Source organism: Grammomys surdaster, unplaced genomic scaffold (genome assembly GCF_004785775.1).
Source record: "Grammomys surdaster isolate TR1022 unplaced genomic scaffold, NIH_TR_1.0 279, whole genome shotgun sequence".
Classification (NCBI taxonomy): Eukaryota; Metazoa; Chordata; class Mammalia; order Rodentia; family Muridae; genus Grammomys; species Grammomys surdaster.
Window position 1 is genome coordinate 11,197,806 of NW_021604720.1, and position 14,918 is coordinate 11,212,723.

Sequence of the window (14,918 nt, forward strand, 5' to 3'; positions counted from 1 at the left end):
AGAGAGAGAGAGAGAGAGAGAGAGAGAGAGAGAGAGAGAGAGAGAGAGAGAGAGAGAGAGAAATTGGAACTTCTAGCAAAAAAAGCTAGAACTTGGAAGTATGTCTTTACACAGAACCTCAAATAACAATCAAGTTTGACTTACCCATAGGTCCCCACTTTGTGATACCCTAAGCAGAGAACCCAGGCAGGTCATGAGACCAAGAGCAACCCAATTGTGAGTTATAACAGCAAACTGAAATTAACACACTACCTCAATAAATAGTACCTTCCAACATGTTTGTTCTTCCCAAAGAGCTCATGTCAATATAATGTTCTATTTATCCTACCTCCTAGATACTTCTTAAATATACCCACAATTCTCAGCATCAATTATCACCTAATCTTAACTTTTATATTCCATCTAAATTTCTGCAATAGAGCCCTAGCTAATATTCTCATATCCCCCTCAAAGCAGTGGGAATCATTTTTTATAATACAAATTAATTTAATCAGTTCCCAACTGGCTTCATGTTTACACACAATGCCTAAATAGTTTACTATAACCTATTAAATCTTACATTAAATGGCCCTTGTAGCTTTCTTAAGATATGACAGTCTAGTCAGAAGCTTTCCTTCAGAAACTGCAGGGTACCAAACCATCTCTGACTTCTGAACCATCTGTGTTGCTCCTCTGACAGAAATGCTTTGTTCTGCCATCCTTCACCCCATCCACAACAGACAGGGGTATAGCCACTTGGCATCCACAGACTTCCATCATCCCACAATGTTACTGTTAGACAAAACCCTGAACCTATTTATGAATACTGCAATCCCAAAGTTACTTATATGATCAGATACATAGGGTCTCTGTGTCAAGTATTAGACAGTGATGGTAGAAGCCATTTCTAATTGTTTTCTACTAAAAATTCAGTAATACTCAAATGGATGAATGAAAACTGCCACCTCTTTGCTCAATTTATAATGAAAAACTTAGGTCAAAATTTTGAGTTTTATATGTAGGTGGCCAATTACATATGTTCCATCCTAATCCTATGATGTTTGCTTACAAATAAATGGTGTGAGTATAAAGGAAAAACAAGCTAAGATCACAGGAGCTGATTAGTGCAGATACACTGCTAAAACTCGGTGTATTCGGATAACAGTGACACTCACTTTACAACATCTTCTGATTAATACTTCCTTTAAGAAAAACACATAAGTCCAGATCAGATTACTTACATGGTTAGAGGACAGAGTGCTTCAACTGACTGAATACTTCAGTTACTGATAGGATTTTCTATTTATGTAGAAAAGTGCCTGATATAAGCAAAGCCCTGTGTACAGTCTCAGATTTCCTGCCTACAAAAGTCCTTTGAGTATGTCTTTAATTTATTGATTTATCATTTTGTATCTGATCAAAAAGTAAAAGTTCTACTAATTAATCAGAGAATTCACATTCTTTTCCTTAGGATAAACTATAAAAAAAAAAAAACAGAATGAATGACAAAGATTTTACTTAAGCAAAACACTAGAAAGCCAACTGTCTTCCCACATTTTCCATGTTATTTGTGCTACACATACATGTATTTAAATATAAAGATACCTACATATTTTAATCCACACTTTGGTGTAGAAGATAAAAGGGAATATTACTAGGAATAAAGAAAAGGAAGAAAAAACAGAGAAATGCAACTGGCACAAGGGGAAACTAAGGCTGCAATCACACAGTCAGATGAGGGGCACCACACACACCCCCAATACAAGTCTTCTAGGTCAGGAACACCAGTGCATGCCTGTAATCCCATCTTTGAGAAACAAAAGCAGGAGGCTCATTGTAAGTCAAGGCTAGCCTGGGTTATAACAAGAACCTTTACAGAAAAAAAAAATCTACTCAAGCATCCAGTCAGAGCCTGCCTATGAAAACAGAACAGCTGGTTCAAAACTTTAGGGTAAGATCAGAAAGGAATGTCACATCTGGAGATCCCAGAAAGGACAACATGCTATCTCTACAAAGAATGGCGCTGTTATTATTTTCAACATAAATGGTTTAATTTACTGTTCCATGTTCTGTTACATAGCCCTTGGACAAAACTGTCTCTTGGTGCAAACTGAGCTGCTGGTCCAACACATCTTCAGGAAAATGTTCTGGTTTCATACTGCTGCTGGAAAGATTAACATGAACTTGACGGCTTAGTAACAACATGACTCTCTTTTCTTACCATTCAAGAAATCAGAAGTCTGAAACTGAGGTAAAAACCAAAGTGACCACAGAGTTGTATTCCTCTGAGACGTCACCCGACATCAAGAGGCTGTAGGTAGTGACCCTTCCCAGCTATGGTATCACTCTGGTCTGCTTCCACCTTCAAGGCACCTCTGACTTCGGCTCTACCTACCAGTATGATTAGATAAACCAGGATAATCTCTTAACTCTAGAAGGTTTAATCACACATGCGAGTTTATTTTGCCATGTCATATGTAGCATTCACCCAGGAATCCTGGGATTAGAATGTTGGGTATCTTTAGGAAGAGGAAGAGAAGTCATTATTCAGTCTACCACACAAGACTTCATCGTGAGCTAAGGAGAAGGTTGAACTGGTAACATTTTTTTATCCCCAGAACCCATTTAAGAAAAAAAATCTGGGCCTCATACTTGGAATACATACTCCTTTACATTCCAAATAATTTGGTATAAAAAAATTATTTACATTATTTTTCAGGTCAGGAATACATAGAGTATAACTTGCCCATATCCATAAGACAGAAACAGGCAGATCCTTGGACTTACTAGCCAGAAGCGTAAGCCTACTTGGCAAGTCTCAAAAAAAAAAAGTAGATGGTGCCTGAGTTTGTTCACTATCCTTCACAGGCGTGCACACATGTATGCATGTACACCTGCACACTTGCAAACATATGCATTTGGACATGTACCTTAAAAACTCATTAGCAGTACCTAAATTATAAAGATAGCATATTAAAAGTCTACACAACCGTATGAGTCACAAATGGAAAGCCAATCAGGAAAGAGTTTTAAATAAAAGAGCTAAGGATAGAACTCTTTTAAGAACCAAGCTTCCAGTCTGGTGAAGGGGCTGAAGGCGCCATGTCGGGCCGGGAAGGTGGCAAAAAGAAGCCCCTGAAACAGCCCAAGAAGCAGGCCAAGGAGATAGACGAGGAAGATAAAGCTTTCAAGCAGAAACAAAAGGAGGAAGAGAAGAAACTCGAGGAGCTAAAAGCCAAGGCCTCAGGGAAAGTTCCCCTGGTCACAGGTGGAATTAAGAAATCTGGCATAAGGTAAGTTGTTCCTCACATTGGAGGTGATGGTGACCCTCCTCCTCCATCCCTATGTAAACATCTGGATTCCCTGCCAGAACATCTTTGCCACCTAATAGCTATTTTTAAGTGTTTTCATGAATTTTTTTAAAAAAAAAAAAAAAAAAAAAAAAAAAAAAAAAAAAAACCATGAATAAACAATGCAATGAATGGCTCCTTGTCTCTAGTGTTCAGCAATTCCTACCTCAGCTGTGACTTTAAAGTGAACCCAGTCTAGAATCCCACCAGAGCCTACTGTTCCACCTTCATTATTCTCTGAATTCTGTACCACTGTGAATTAAATCAATGCATTTAAAATCCTAAAAAAAAAAAGGGGGGGAAAAAAGGAACCAAGTTTACTTTCTCTATTCCAAATAATTTAATACTCAAAATACCATTTACATTATCAGAGGTCAAGAACATGTAGATTTTTTAAGAAAAGGCCCACTGAGACAAAACTTGAATGTGATAACACACCCAATACTATACTAACAACTGGGAACTGGAAGGCTGGAGATGCCTTTGTGTTTGTAAAATGCTTGCAATGGGACCTGTGTTCAGATTCTCAACACTCAGAGACAAACTGAGCATGGTGGTGCTGTAATCCCAGCATTTCAGAGGCATAGGCAAGTGGATCTCTGTGAATTCAAGGCCAATGTAGTCTACACAGTAAGTTCCAGGACAGCCAAGGTCTGTTGACAGAAAGAAAAGAAGAGAAGAGAGGGGAGGGGAGGGGAGGGAAGGAGAAGGGAGGGGAGGGGAGGGGAGAAGAGAAGAGAAAAGAAAAGAAAGAAAGGGAGAAGAAAAGAAAAAAGAAATACAAGGAAAGAAAGAAAAGATGGTGTCATAGTATTTGCTTGTAACCCCTTTATTGGGAGGCAAAAAACAGATCCCATGGGCTTTCTGGCCAAGTAGCCTAGAAAAATGAGCTCCAGGCACACACCGAGAACTTTATCTCCCTATTCTCCCTTCAGTCTCAGGGACAATGTCTAATGGATGATTGAAAAAAGAGGAAAAAGTGAGAGTTCACTTACAGTTTTAAGGATAAATAAGTCCAGAAACTCATTTGATTTGGGGAGGAATAGCTACATTTGAACAAGAGAGAAATTGCTAGAAACAAACACAGCAAGGTTAAGATTCTATTTTAGGACCTATTCATATTCCCTGATAAACAAGATAAATGCATGAGATATTACACCTTTGCAGTGAATATAAAGATCTGTAAATCATTCAGAGAATTCAAAGGTGATGACTATGGCAGCCTCTTCCCTCCCCTCTGCATGTGTGAGGACTGACATTACTCAACCTGAAATTAACTGTGAAATTAACCAACACAGGAGGGTGTCAGATTTCCCCTAGAGGAGCTCTCACAAATCTCTTGTTCCCATGAAAGAATTCAACCCTGCCCATCAAAGCATATCTGTCTGCAGTTCCAAGGCACACTTCCTTGCTTTACAGCAGAGGATTGACACAACATCAGATCACCTAAAGCCTTTCTCTATACTGAAAATATAAGACACACTTGAGTCCCGTTTTGATATGACATTGAGATGCCACTCTCTTTACTTAGATTCAATCTCTGACATTCACAATAGAAAAATTAAAAGTGATTATCTTTTAGACTATTAAGCATCTAGCTGCGGGGCAGGGGGAAGAGGAGGGTGGTTGGCAACAAGACAGCTTGGCACGTAAACCTAAAGCCTAGTGCCCTGGATTCAATCCCTGGAACCCATGTAAAAGTGGAAGGAGGGAACCAGCTCCACACACAACAGGGGATGCTCTTTTTCAGTGGGATTCTACATGATTCACCTGGTAAAGTAGTAACTTTTAAAGTAAATAACAATTCCTGGCCTTTGTCTACTGCACAGAAATACTAAAAAACAACAGCTTAGCTCTAGGTAGTCTGGATGTTATTTGCAAATAAGAAAATTTAGGCTCAGAAAGGCAAATAATGTACTCCAGGTCATATAGCAAGTTAACCAGAAGCAGATTCAAAGCAACAGCCTATCCTCCGACCTCTGTTAAATCTGTACTTAATACTCCAAATATCAGTAATCAAACTCTATAGGGAAACTCTATAGTTGGTAACCAAAAAAAAAAAAAAAAAAAAAGTCAAGAGTTTTTGAGAAGCATCACAGAATAAGAAAGCAGATACCTTTAGTGAACAATAAACATGAAGTCCTCAACAAAATAACAATAAATTGACTCCAGTAGCATGTAAAAAAGATCATGATCAAACGGGGTCTATCCCAGAGTATGAGGCCATCCTAACACACAATAATCAATCAATGTAATAAACCTCATCAATAAAACAAAACTACAACCTCATCATCTCATGATGAAGACAGAGCATCTGACAAAATCCAGCATCCTTTTACAATTTAAAAATTCCCAAACTAGGAACAGAAGGAAACTTTCTCAATTTCTACAAGGCATCCATGGAAAATCCACAGCCTACCCTATAATTAGTGATGGCTGATTAAAGCTTTCCTGCTAGATACAGCACTAGACAAGGATGTCTGAATAGTGTAGTTAGTTAACATCGCTAGCCAGGCAATTAAACAAGAAAATGGCACAAAAAGCATTCATATTAGGAAGAAGTAAAACAAACTGACTCTCTCTCTCTCTCTCTCTCTCTCTCTCTCTCTCTCTCTCTCACTTACACACACACACAATATACATATATGTATATAGAGATAATCACTATCCAGGCTAATGAATAGAAATACTAAGACATACACTAAAGTACGATTAGAACTAATAACCCAGCTCAACAAGGCAGTAAGACACAATGGATCTCTAGACACAATCAACATTGCAAAATTAAAAGAAAATAATTTCACTATAATTATATTATTATGCATCAAAAATGAAATACTTAGGAATAACAAAAGGATGGACTTATACTCTAGAAACGACAAAGTATTGTCAAACAAATGAAAGCAGAGCTACACAGGTAGAACAACATCTCATGTCCATGGCTCAGACTTAACACTGCAAAGACAACAACATTCTCAACTTTCCAACTTCAAAACTAAGCTTGTAACTTGCAGTTTTATGGTACTAGCTAAAGAAAGACATACAGGCCAATGAAATAGAACTGAGACTCTAAAATGAATCTATATATCTATGATTAATTGATTTTTTTTCAAAGAAGGTGCCAAGATAGGGAAAGAGCAGGCTGTTCAAAAAACGGCACAAGGACAACTGAATATCTACATATAAAATGTGAATCTGGATCACTACCTCATACACTGTCTAACAATTCAAATTCAAAACCTAGTTGTAACAGCTAAAAGGCATAATACTCTTAAAAGAAAATGAACGCATGTCTAAGGAAGAACAAAAAACAATGGGAAGAACAAACTAGTGTTTAATCTAAATCAATGCCTTTCATGCTTCTCAGAAACCATCCCCCAGAAATGAAAAGCCTATTCAAGTCATGAAAAAATTAATATTTGCAACCTTGTATCTGATAAGAGATGTGTATCTAAAATAAAGAATTTTCAATAATAAAACAGAACTCCTGGTTACACAGGTTTACATTGTTGAGATTCTTGTCTCAAAATAGGGGGGTTTCTGGGAGGAAAGAAAGAAACCAACTGCAAAATAGGCCAAAGGATAGAAGTAAGCATTTCTACAAAGATACTCAAGTAGACTAGGTGCTTAAAAGCTTATAGAACATCAGTAGAGAAATACAGTCAAAGCCATAATAAAAGATACCCTTTCACTTATTCTAGTGTGGCTAAAAGCATAATAGATTATAACAAACACTGGCTAGGCTGTGGTGAAAATCCCTCATACACAACTGCTGGAAAAAGTTCACAGTTTAAAAAACTTTGGCTCCATAAACTCCAACAGTTTTATTATTGGTAAATAGCCACAAGAAATGAAAAATGAAAACAGATCTGTGAAAAAGTTTGTCTACAAATGTGCATGGCACAAAGGGACAAAATAACTCAAACGTCAATCAACTGATGGATAAACAAAGTGTGATCTATCTAATACACAGAAATACAGTTTGTCAGCAAAAAATTAAGTGATGATGTTGTATATGCTTTTAAGCACCTGGATCTTAATAACATGCTTACTGAAAAAATAGACAACTATAAAAATGTAAAATTGAATTATAATAAGATAATGAGCAAATATATAGACGGAAAATAGATTAGTGGTTGGCTAGCCCTAGGTGGTGGGAATGTAGGATGACTAATGTAGATGGGTATAAAGTCTCTTTATAGGTTGAAAGAAATGTTTTAAAAATTGGATTACAGCAATGGTTTTTATCTCTGTAATTATGCTACAATTTATTGTATACTTAAGAAGGATTGTATAGTATGTAAACTGCATGCCTTAGACAAAGCTATTTAACAAAAGCAACATGTAGCTTCCACCTTGTTCTCTTGGATCACTTGTTTGGGGAAAAGCCCACTGCCGTGTCCTTCCAACACTCAAGCACGTTTACGGAAAGATCCACACAGAAAGGAACTGATACAGCCTGCCAAATAAACATGACTGAGCAAGCAACCCCCGAGAAGTCCGGCTGTAGTTCTGGCTAACATCTTAATTATCTGGGGAGCTTTTACATTTATTTTTAAAATGTCATTTCATAATTTTACATAATTACATAAACACATATGCATGCTATATTAACATCTTTTCTCTCTCCATCTTTCCCATACCTCTTCCTTGTTCCCTCTCAAATTTGAGACCCCTTTTTCTCAAATTACTATTGCTGCATATATACAAATAAAGCTATAAATGCCACCTGCAGGGTCCATTTAGTGTTGTTCACATGTAAATGACTTTAGGGGTCACCACTGGTGTTAGATGAGGAGGCTCATGCCTGGGGAAGACTGACTCTCCCTCCCTGAACAATCATTCATTTCGTAGCTCTTCATCTAGGGGCAGGGCCTAGTGAGAATTCCTGCTCTTGAGGGTCTGAGTCAGAACCACCAACTAAGCAACTCACACATCCCTAACAAACAGAAGTCACATTCTATAAGCCATTAGAGTTTCCATTGTTACTGCACAACAGACATCCTTCTGCAATCCTCTCCTTAAAGTTAGGCAGTTTCCCAAAGATGGAACCAAATGAATTAACCCCCCAGCAACCCTTCATCTTCTAAGAGTTTAGATTATCCCTATCCATGGTTTTGCTGTAGCTGTTGGCATGTTAGTAGGAAACAATCCTATCACTTAGTCTTTATTGAATGAGCCAAAAGCAGATACCTTATGAAAACTAAGCCAATAAAGCCAATAAATTCTCTCAGAATTTAATTGAAACTGACAAAAAGATGGTATCTTTCAATAGCTGAAGCCATAAAATGTAGAACTTTAATTCTGTCCATTTTCTATCTCCTGGGAGGAACCTGGACAGCAATGAAAAAACTTGACACATGGACTAGAAGAGATTTAAGATACAGCAGAGGCAATGTAAGTGTCTGGTGCTAGTGATTCTTCAGACCTGCCTTTCCAGTGGAGAAGCCAAGTTATTAACCACAACATGTAAAACAGCACTTATGAGGTACATAAGAGGTGACAAAATATTTGTTGAATAAACGAGTGAGTAAAATAATTTCCATTTTTCCACTCGTGTTCAACAAAGTTACATTTGACTATTTAAAGGCTAATGGTTTTAGTATTTCTTTTGTTGCCTTTATACATTTTGTTTCTATTATTATACTTAAGAAATAATACATCCTGATTGCTGGGTTTTATGGTTTCTTTCTTCCACTACAGCTGGACACAGAACATTCTCTTTGGTATCTTTAACACCAGAAAGCAGAAAATGCTCAAGAATTTATGTTTAATTGATTTGCCTAATCTTAAAGTCTGTATTCTTCAGCTTTTATAGTTGCTGCCATCAGTTTATCAAGACCTAACATCTGCAAACCTTGCCCTTATTTTTCATCCAAAATTGAAATCACTCAACAAATATTTGAACATCTACCACACGCCACAGGCTACAAATAGACCAAAAAAAAAAGTTTCTGCACTCAAGGACCTTACTATCTGACACAGACAGACAGATGTGTGTGTGTGTGTGTGTGTGTGTGTGTGTGTGTGTGTGTGTGTTTGGGGTGCATGTATGAGTGTATGGGCACACACATGCCACTACATCCATCCTCACCTTCCATTTTAAGACAGGGCTCTTTTGTTTTTCAGCACTGTGTATACCAAGCTAGCTGGTCTACAAGCTTCAAGAGGCTCTTCTGCCTTCAACTCTCATGGTGAGATACAAGTACTAGGATTACAGATACACACTACTATAGCCAGCTTTTGTGTGGGTCCAAAGGATTCAAACTCAGGCTTTCATACTTTTATGGCAAGTACTCTATCCCAAAGAGCCATCTTTTCAACCCCAGGTAAATGAATTATTATAGTACCGTGTGTTGTGATGGGAAAGATACACACAAGCTATTCAACAGCAGCAAGGATTACAAGGAGTTTACACTCTGCTCCAGAAGGCAAAGACACATATGATAACGGCTAACCACCCAATGACTTATTTGTTTTCCAAGTAAACTAGATTTAATTCGTACATTTTACAATAAGATCTGATTTTGGAACAGGATTTTAGATTTTCATTCACCCAACATTTCCTACTATGGGCCAAGTAACCCGAATAACATTTTCCCAGTAGTATCTCATTCAATTCCTACATTTTACAGATGAAAGGAGTAAGCCTGAAAGAATGCAGTGATTTCCCAAGTCTAAACAGCCAGCTAAGTGGCAGAGCTAGTATTCATCACCAAGTCTTCCAACTCCATGTCCAGGTTTGCCATACTATTCAGTCTACATAATGGAGCCATTTCCATGCCCTTATACTGGGTTTCTAATCCCATTTATCCTTTGTCCTATGGCATACAATACAACCACCAACTACTAACCTGAGAAGTAAGCACATCAGATCACACTTCTCTAGCTCCTATTAAAGCACTCTGTGCTAAGAGGAGTCCAGCTGGCTGGTGACTCTTTCAAGCTTTATTCTAACAGTGTTTTTGACTATTACATCTGATTAGTTGGTCACATGCTTAGCAATACATTTAAATGACCGTTCCTGTCCTTTGACATTACTAATGAGTTCAGTACAGTCTCGTCATCCATCAGAAGAATTTCTAAATGCAAACTTGATGATTCACACAGTTAGTTGAGAAAGGGAAATAAAACAGTGCTCATTGTTTTCTACAGAATTAGCATTGTTTGCAAAATCCAGGAACTGAGCAGTTGGTTGACTACTAACAAGTAGGTTGCCCCTTGGCCCTTGAGCAAAAGACTGCTTGCTGCATCATGACCAATGGCTGAGCATGTAAGACTTCAAGTAGCATTTGTTGTACTGTATGATTCCACACACTTACAGCAAGGAATCATTATGTAAGACAGGGGTGGGGGAGAACCAAAATCCTCACTCTAGAAAACATGTGACACTGCACCTGGCGTAAACTGGGTATCAATACTAGATACATGTATACGGAGAAAATGGCTTTACATCCTGTTGAAAACATCAGTTGTTGATTAAATTTGGAGTGAAAAATCTCACCCAAGGGAATCTACACTGCTTATGTGAGGAACTCAAAAATACTATGGAATAACTGGGTCAGGATGCATTATAGAGTCAGAACCATCAAAACTGCAGTGTGTAAACTGATGAACTGAGAGAGCATGAATTTAACATACTAAATCATAAGGTGGGCACCCAACACGCTAATAAGCAAGCTCATTCGAAATAACAAAAACTAAAGAACTTTGGACCGTGGCTAACTTTACCAATCTGTTTCAATCTGTCCCAAACAACAGCAAGATGGATACGGTTTCTACCTGAAACCCACAACTTACCGTTTGGGTCTACTTAATACAATGTGCCATAGACTTAAGTGTCAAAAATCCTAAAACCACTGACACTAATAACAATCGAGCCATTATAACACATTCTCCGTTGAAAACTAATAGTGTAAGGGGGAGACCTGACACCATGGGGCTGGGGGAAACCCAAACTGTACCAATTGGTCCAGATAAGAATTTTCCAAAATAAACCCCGGAATTACACAATGAAAAAGCAAAAGTAAAAAGCTTAGCACACACAGCTTTTACTGATCTCCATCCAGCACAGGGGATGTAAGCGCTGAAGTCGCCTAGTGAAGCCTTTCACCTAGAACTTTACATTTATTGAGGCTGCTTCCCAAAAGACGCTGGCAAAAAAAAAAAAAAAAAAAAAAATCAAAGAGACTATAGTACTTCATGATAACTCTAAGAGAAAGGACTCAATTCCAGAGGCTCGCGAAGCCTCTTTACTTCACTAGAGACTAACCGAGGACCAATACCCATCAAGTATATCGGTCGCAGGATCTCTGTCCCTCAGGGATGGTACACACACACACACACACACACACACGCTCCCTCCCCTCACACCTGGACCACACCAGGCTGAGGTGCAGGGTAAAGTGAGTTCAAGCTCCATCACACACAGCTCCACACAGCTCACCTCCTGAGGCAAAGAGCACCTTTCCCTCAAGACACCGTGTAGTGACAGATATGTCACCTATGCAGGAAAGGGGACCTGAAGGCATCTTCTCAGGTCGGGCCCGACACTGGGGATCCAGCAGAAGCAAACTTTTCCTCTCCTTGTCCCAGAGCCTCCCAAGACCCCCGGACTATTCCCTGCCCGCGAAGCCCCGCCCCGGGCCCGTCCCCCCAGCCCGCGCCCCTCTTGGCCTGTGCGCGCGCCCATGCCGCCTCTCAAGCGCGCCTCCGCGGCCAGCCCGGCCGGCAGAGGGCGGGGACGCTCACCGGTCCGCAGCTCGTGCTTGACAGTCAGGAGCTGCTCGCCGCCGTCGCCGCTGTCCCCGCTGGTGCCCGCACCGCCGCCGCCGCCGCTGCCCTCCCCCTCCATCTTCACCCTCTTTCCGATCGCGCGGGTCGCTCCGATGGGAACCTGATGGGACAGCAGACGCCCCGTGTCTTCACAAGCTCCAGGAGCCGAGCTGCCGCAGCGCCACAACTCCGACACTGAGGCGAATCTCTTTCCCGCTCTGGCCGCGCAGCTCCTCCGCCTCCTCCCCTCAGCGGGCACCGCTAGTACGGCGCAACCCCGCGCCCTGCGCCTCCACCTCCTCCGCCAGGCCGCTCCGCCCACAGCCAGCCCAGGAGACAGCCCTGAGCCACCAGCGCTATTGGGCGCAGCGCGCGCGCGTCTGCCAGCGCCCGTTCCCATTGGGCGGCCGGTCCTGACGTTTCACGAGTCGCCCCGCCCTGCTGCTCGAATTGTTGTTGCTTGGCGGGGAGGCAGGAGAGGGAGGAGCGCGAACGCTCCGATTGGCAAGACCAATGATTCGGCCCCGCCTACTCGCTTTGGTGCGCACGCGCAGGCAAGGCCTTCCCTCTCCTGACCTCCCCAGAATGGTCACACCCCTTATTCCCCAGCTTCGATCTGTTAGTAAACAGTGTCTAGTAGTCAGGAGGCGCTCCGGACCTCTGATTGGCTACTGCAGAAAGAGGCGGGGAAAGACGATTGGATTGTCCAATCACCGTGGACAAAGGAGGGACCTGGAGGGAAGCACTTGTCACCCACGTGTTTGCGCGTGCGGGCGTCTGAGGGTCGTAAGCAAGGATCCACAAATGTTTGACTGTCTGGAAGATGCCATGCCCTCGAATGATATCATTCACTGTAGTTAGCTTTAAATAAATTAAATGGATTTTGTGTTTAAATACAGGTAGGGGCCGGCAAGATGGTTCTATGGGTAAAAATGCTTGCGGCCAAACGTGGACAATCAACACCACAATTCCCATATAATGAAAGAGAACCTACAAGTTGCCCTCCGACCTCCACACAAGCTTTAAGGGCACGCATCACTCACACAAGGCAAAAAAAAAAAAATACATTTACAAATAAAATACATGTAGTTTCTACAGACAAAAAGTCAAGGTTCTGGCTCAGGATTAGAAATCTAGAATAAAAACTTTTTTTCGTTTTCTTTCTTTTTCTTTTCCTTTTTTCTTTTCTTTCTTTTCTTTCTTTCTTTTTTTTTTCTTTGTAGCTCAGCCTAGCCTTGACCCCCCTGGTCTGTCTGCCACCACCTACGAGAGCTGGAATTAGCACCATGTGCCACCATCATGCCATGCTTATGACGTGCTGGGGATTGAACTCCAAGCTTTCTGAATGCTAGGCAAGCATTCTACCAGTTAAGCTACATTCTCATTCTAATTTTTCATGTTTAAAAAACTCAGAGTGTGGAGAATCATAAAATAAGATACAATTTCTGCTCCTGAACAGCTATTAATGGAACTTGAGAAATGGACAGCGTATATACAGGCACAGGAAAGAATTTAACAAAACTGTGGAGCAGTATCAAGTATTAGAGACTCACACAGATGGCAACGATTATTCTCAAGGCTTTTAGGGCAAGGAGAAAATCTGGATAGCCAATTTAAAGGACAAGTAAGACAAAAAAATACCACTGGAGACATTTCCCACAGAGGTAACTGTGGGCCTAGGTCTAGAGGAGATCAAATACAGGTAAGATAATTGGTAGGCTACATGAAGTGTAAGGGAAACAGCTGTATAGGAAAGGTGATTTACTTTTATTTTCCTTCTTGTAAAAAAATCACCTGACAGAAGCAACTTAAAGAACGGGAGTTGCCAGGGGTGGTGGCACTGCAGCACTCAGGAGGCAGAGGCAGGCAGATCTCTGTGAATTCAAGATCAGCCTTGTCTACATAGCGAATTCTAGAACAGCCCGGGCTACACAGAGAAACCCTGTCTTGAAAACACCAAGAGAAAAGAGAAAGACCTGGGCATAGTGGACTGTTAGGTGGGGGGGGGCTCACATTTTGAGAATAAAGTGTATCATGGAGAGAGGAGGCGTAGTGGCAGGAACAGGAGACCACGTGGTCACATTGTATCTGTAGTCAGAAGAAGACAGAGCTAAACTGTGGTACTCAGAATTCTCCTAGGTATTAAATCTAGGAGCCAAGCACAAGGGTTGCAACACCCAGCACAGCTAGGGTGGCTCTGTTAAGCCTCCCTGGAGATGCCATTAAAAAAACACCCACAGGTGTGTCTCCTAGGTGGTTCTAAACCCAGTCAAACTGAAAATGAACATGAACCATGTCTGTAAGACAATGAGGACTCTTAAATGTTATACCGAACTGCAGATATTATTTAGTACAGAAGTCCCATGCACTAGTTAGAACAGCAAAGTCACTTTCTTAGAACTTATCTTATCCCATGAGGCTGAAGGGAAGAGAGGACTCCCAGGGAAAGAACCTACTGCAAGTGTAGCACTGACAGCTTAATTTCTGTAGCAGAAATAGGTGATAATGAGAAGAGAAGAGAATTGAGCATAAACAATACAAAAATGATCTTCTAAATTGCACATGGATTAGATGAGGGAAGAGCAAGCTAGCTTCCTGTTAGAGGTCAGATAGCAAATTCAAGGCTTTGTGAGCTGTAGCTCTCATGTATAACTGCTCAATTCTGCTGGAAAGCAGTCAATAAAAACCAGAAAGGCAATAATGCAGGGCTGTGCTCCCCTAAGATGTCTTAATGGATATTAGAATTTGAGTTTCACATTCCATAACACCTTATTGTTTTAATATCTTTTCAATCATTCAAAAATACAAAACTCT

At 40.6% G+C, this 14,918-nt stretch overlaps 1 protein-coding gene and 1 pseudogene across 1 annotated transcript in view; one reads left to right on the top strand and one right to left on the bottom strand.

The window, feature by feature from the left end:
- The window catches only part of Rps6ka5 (ribosomal protein S6 kinase A5), a 174,677-nt gene extending 162,494 nt beyond the window's left edge, over positions 1-12,183 (bottom strand). The window contains exon 1 of the mRNA XM_028777257.1: positions 12,081-12,183. Within this exon, the coding sequence (XP_028633090.1) occupies positions 12,081-12,183 (103 nt within the window). The remainder of the gene's footprint in view (positions 1-12,080) is intronic.
- LOC114629260 lies at positions 3,081-3,276 on the top strand (annotated as a pseudogene).
- Positions 12,184-14,918: the final 2,735 nt, after the last annotated feature.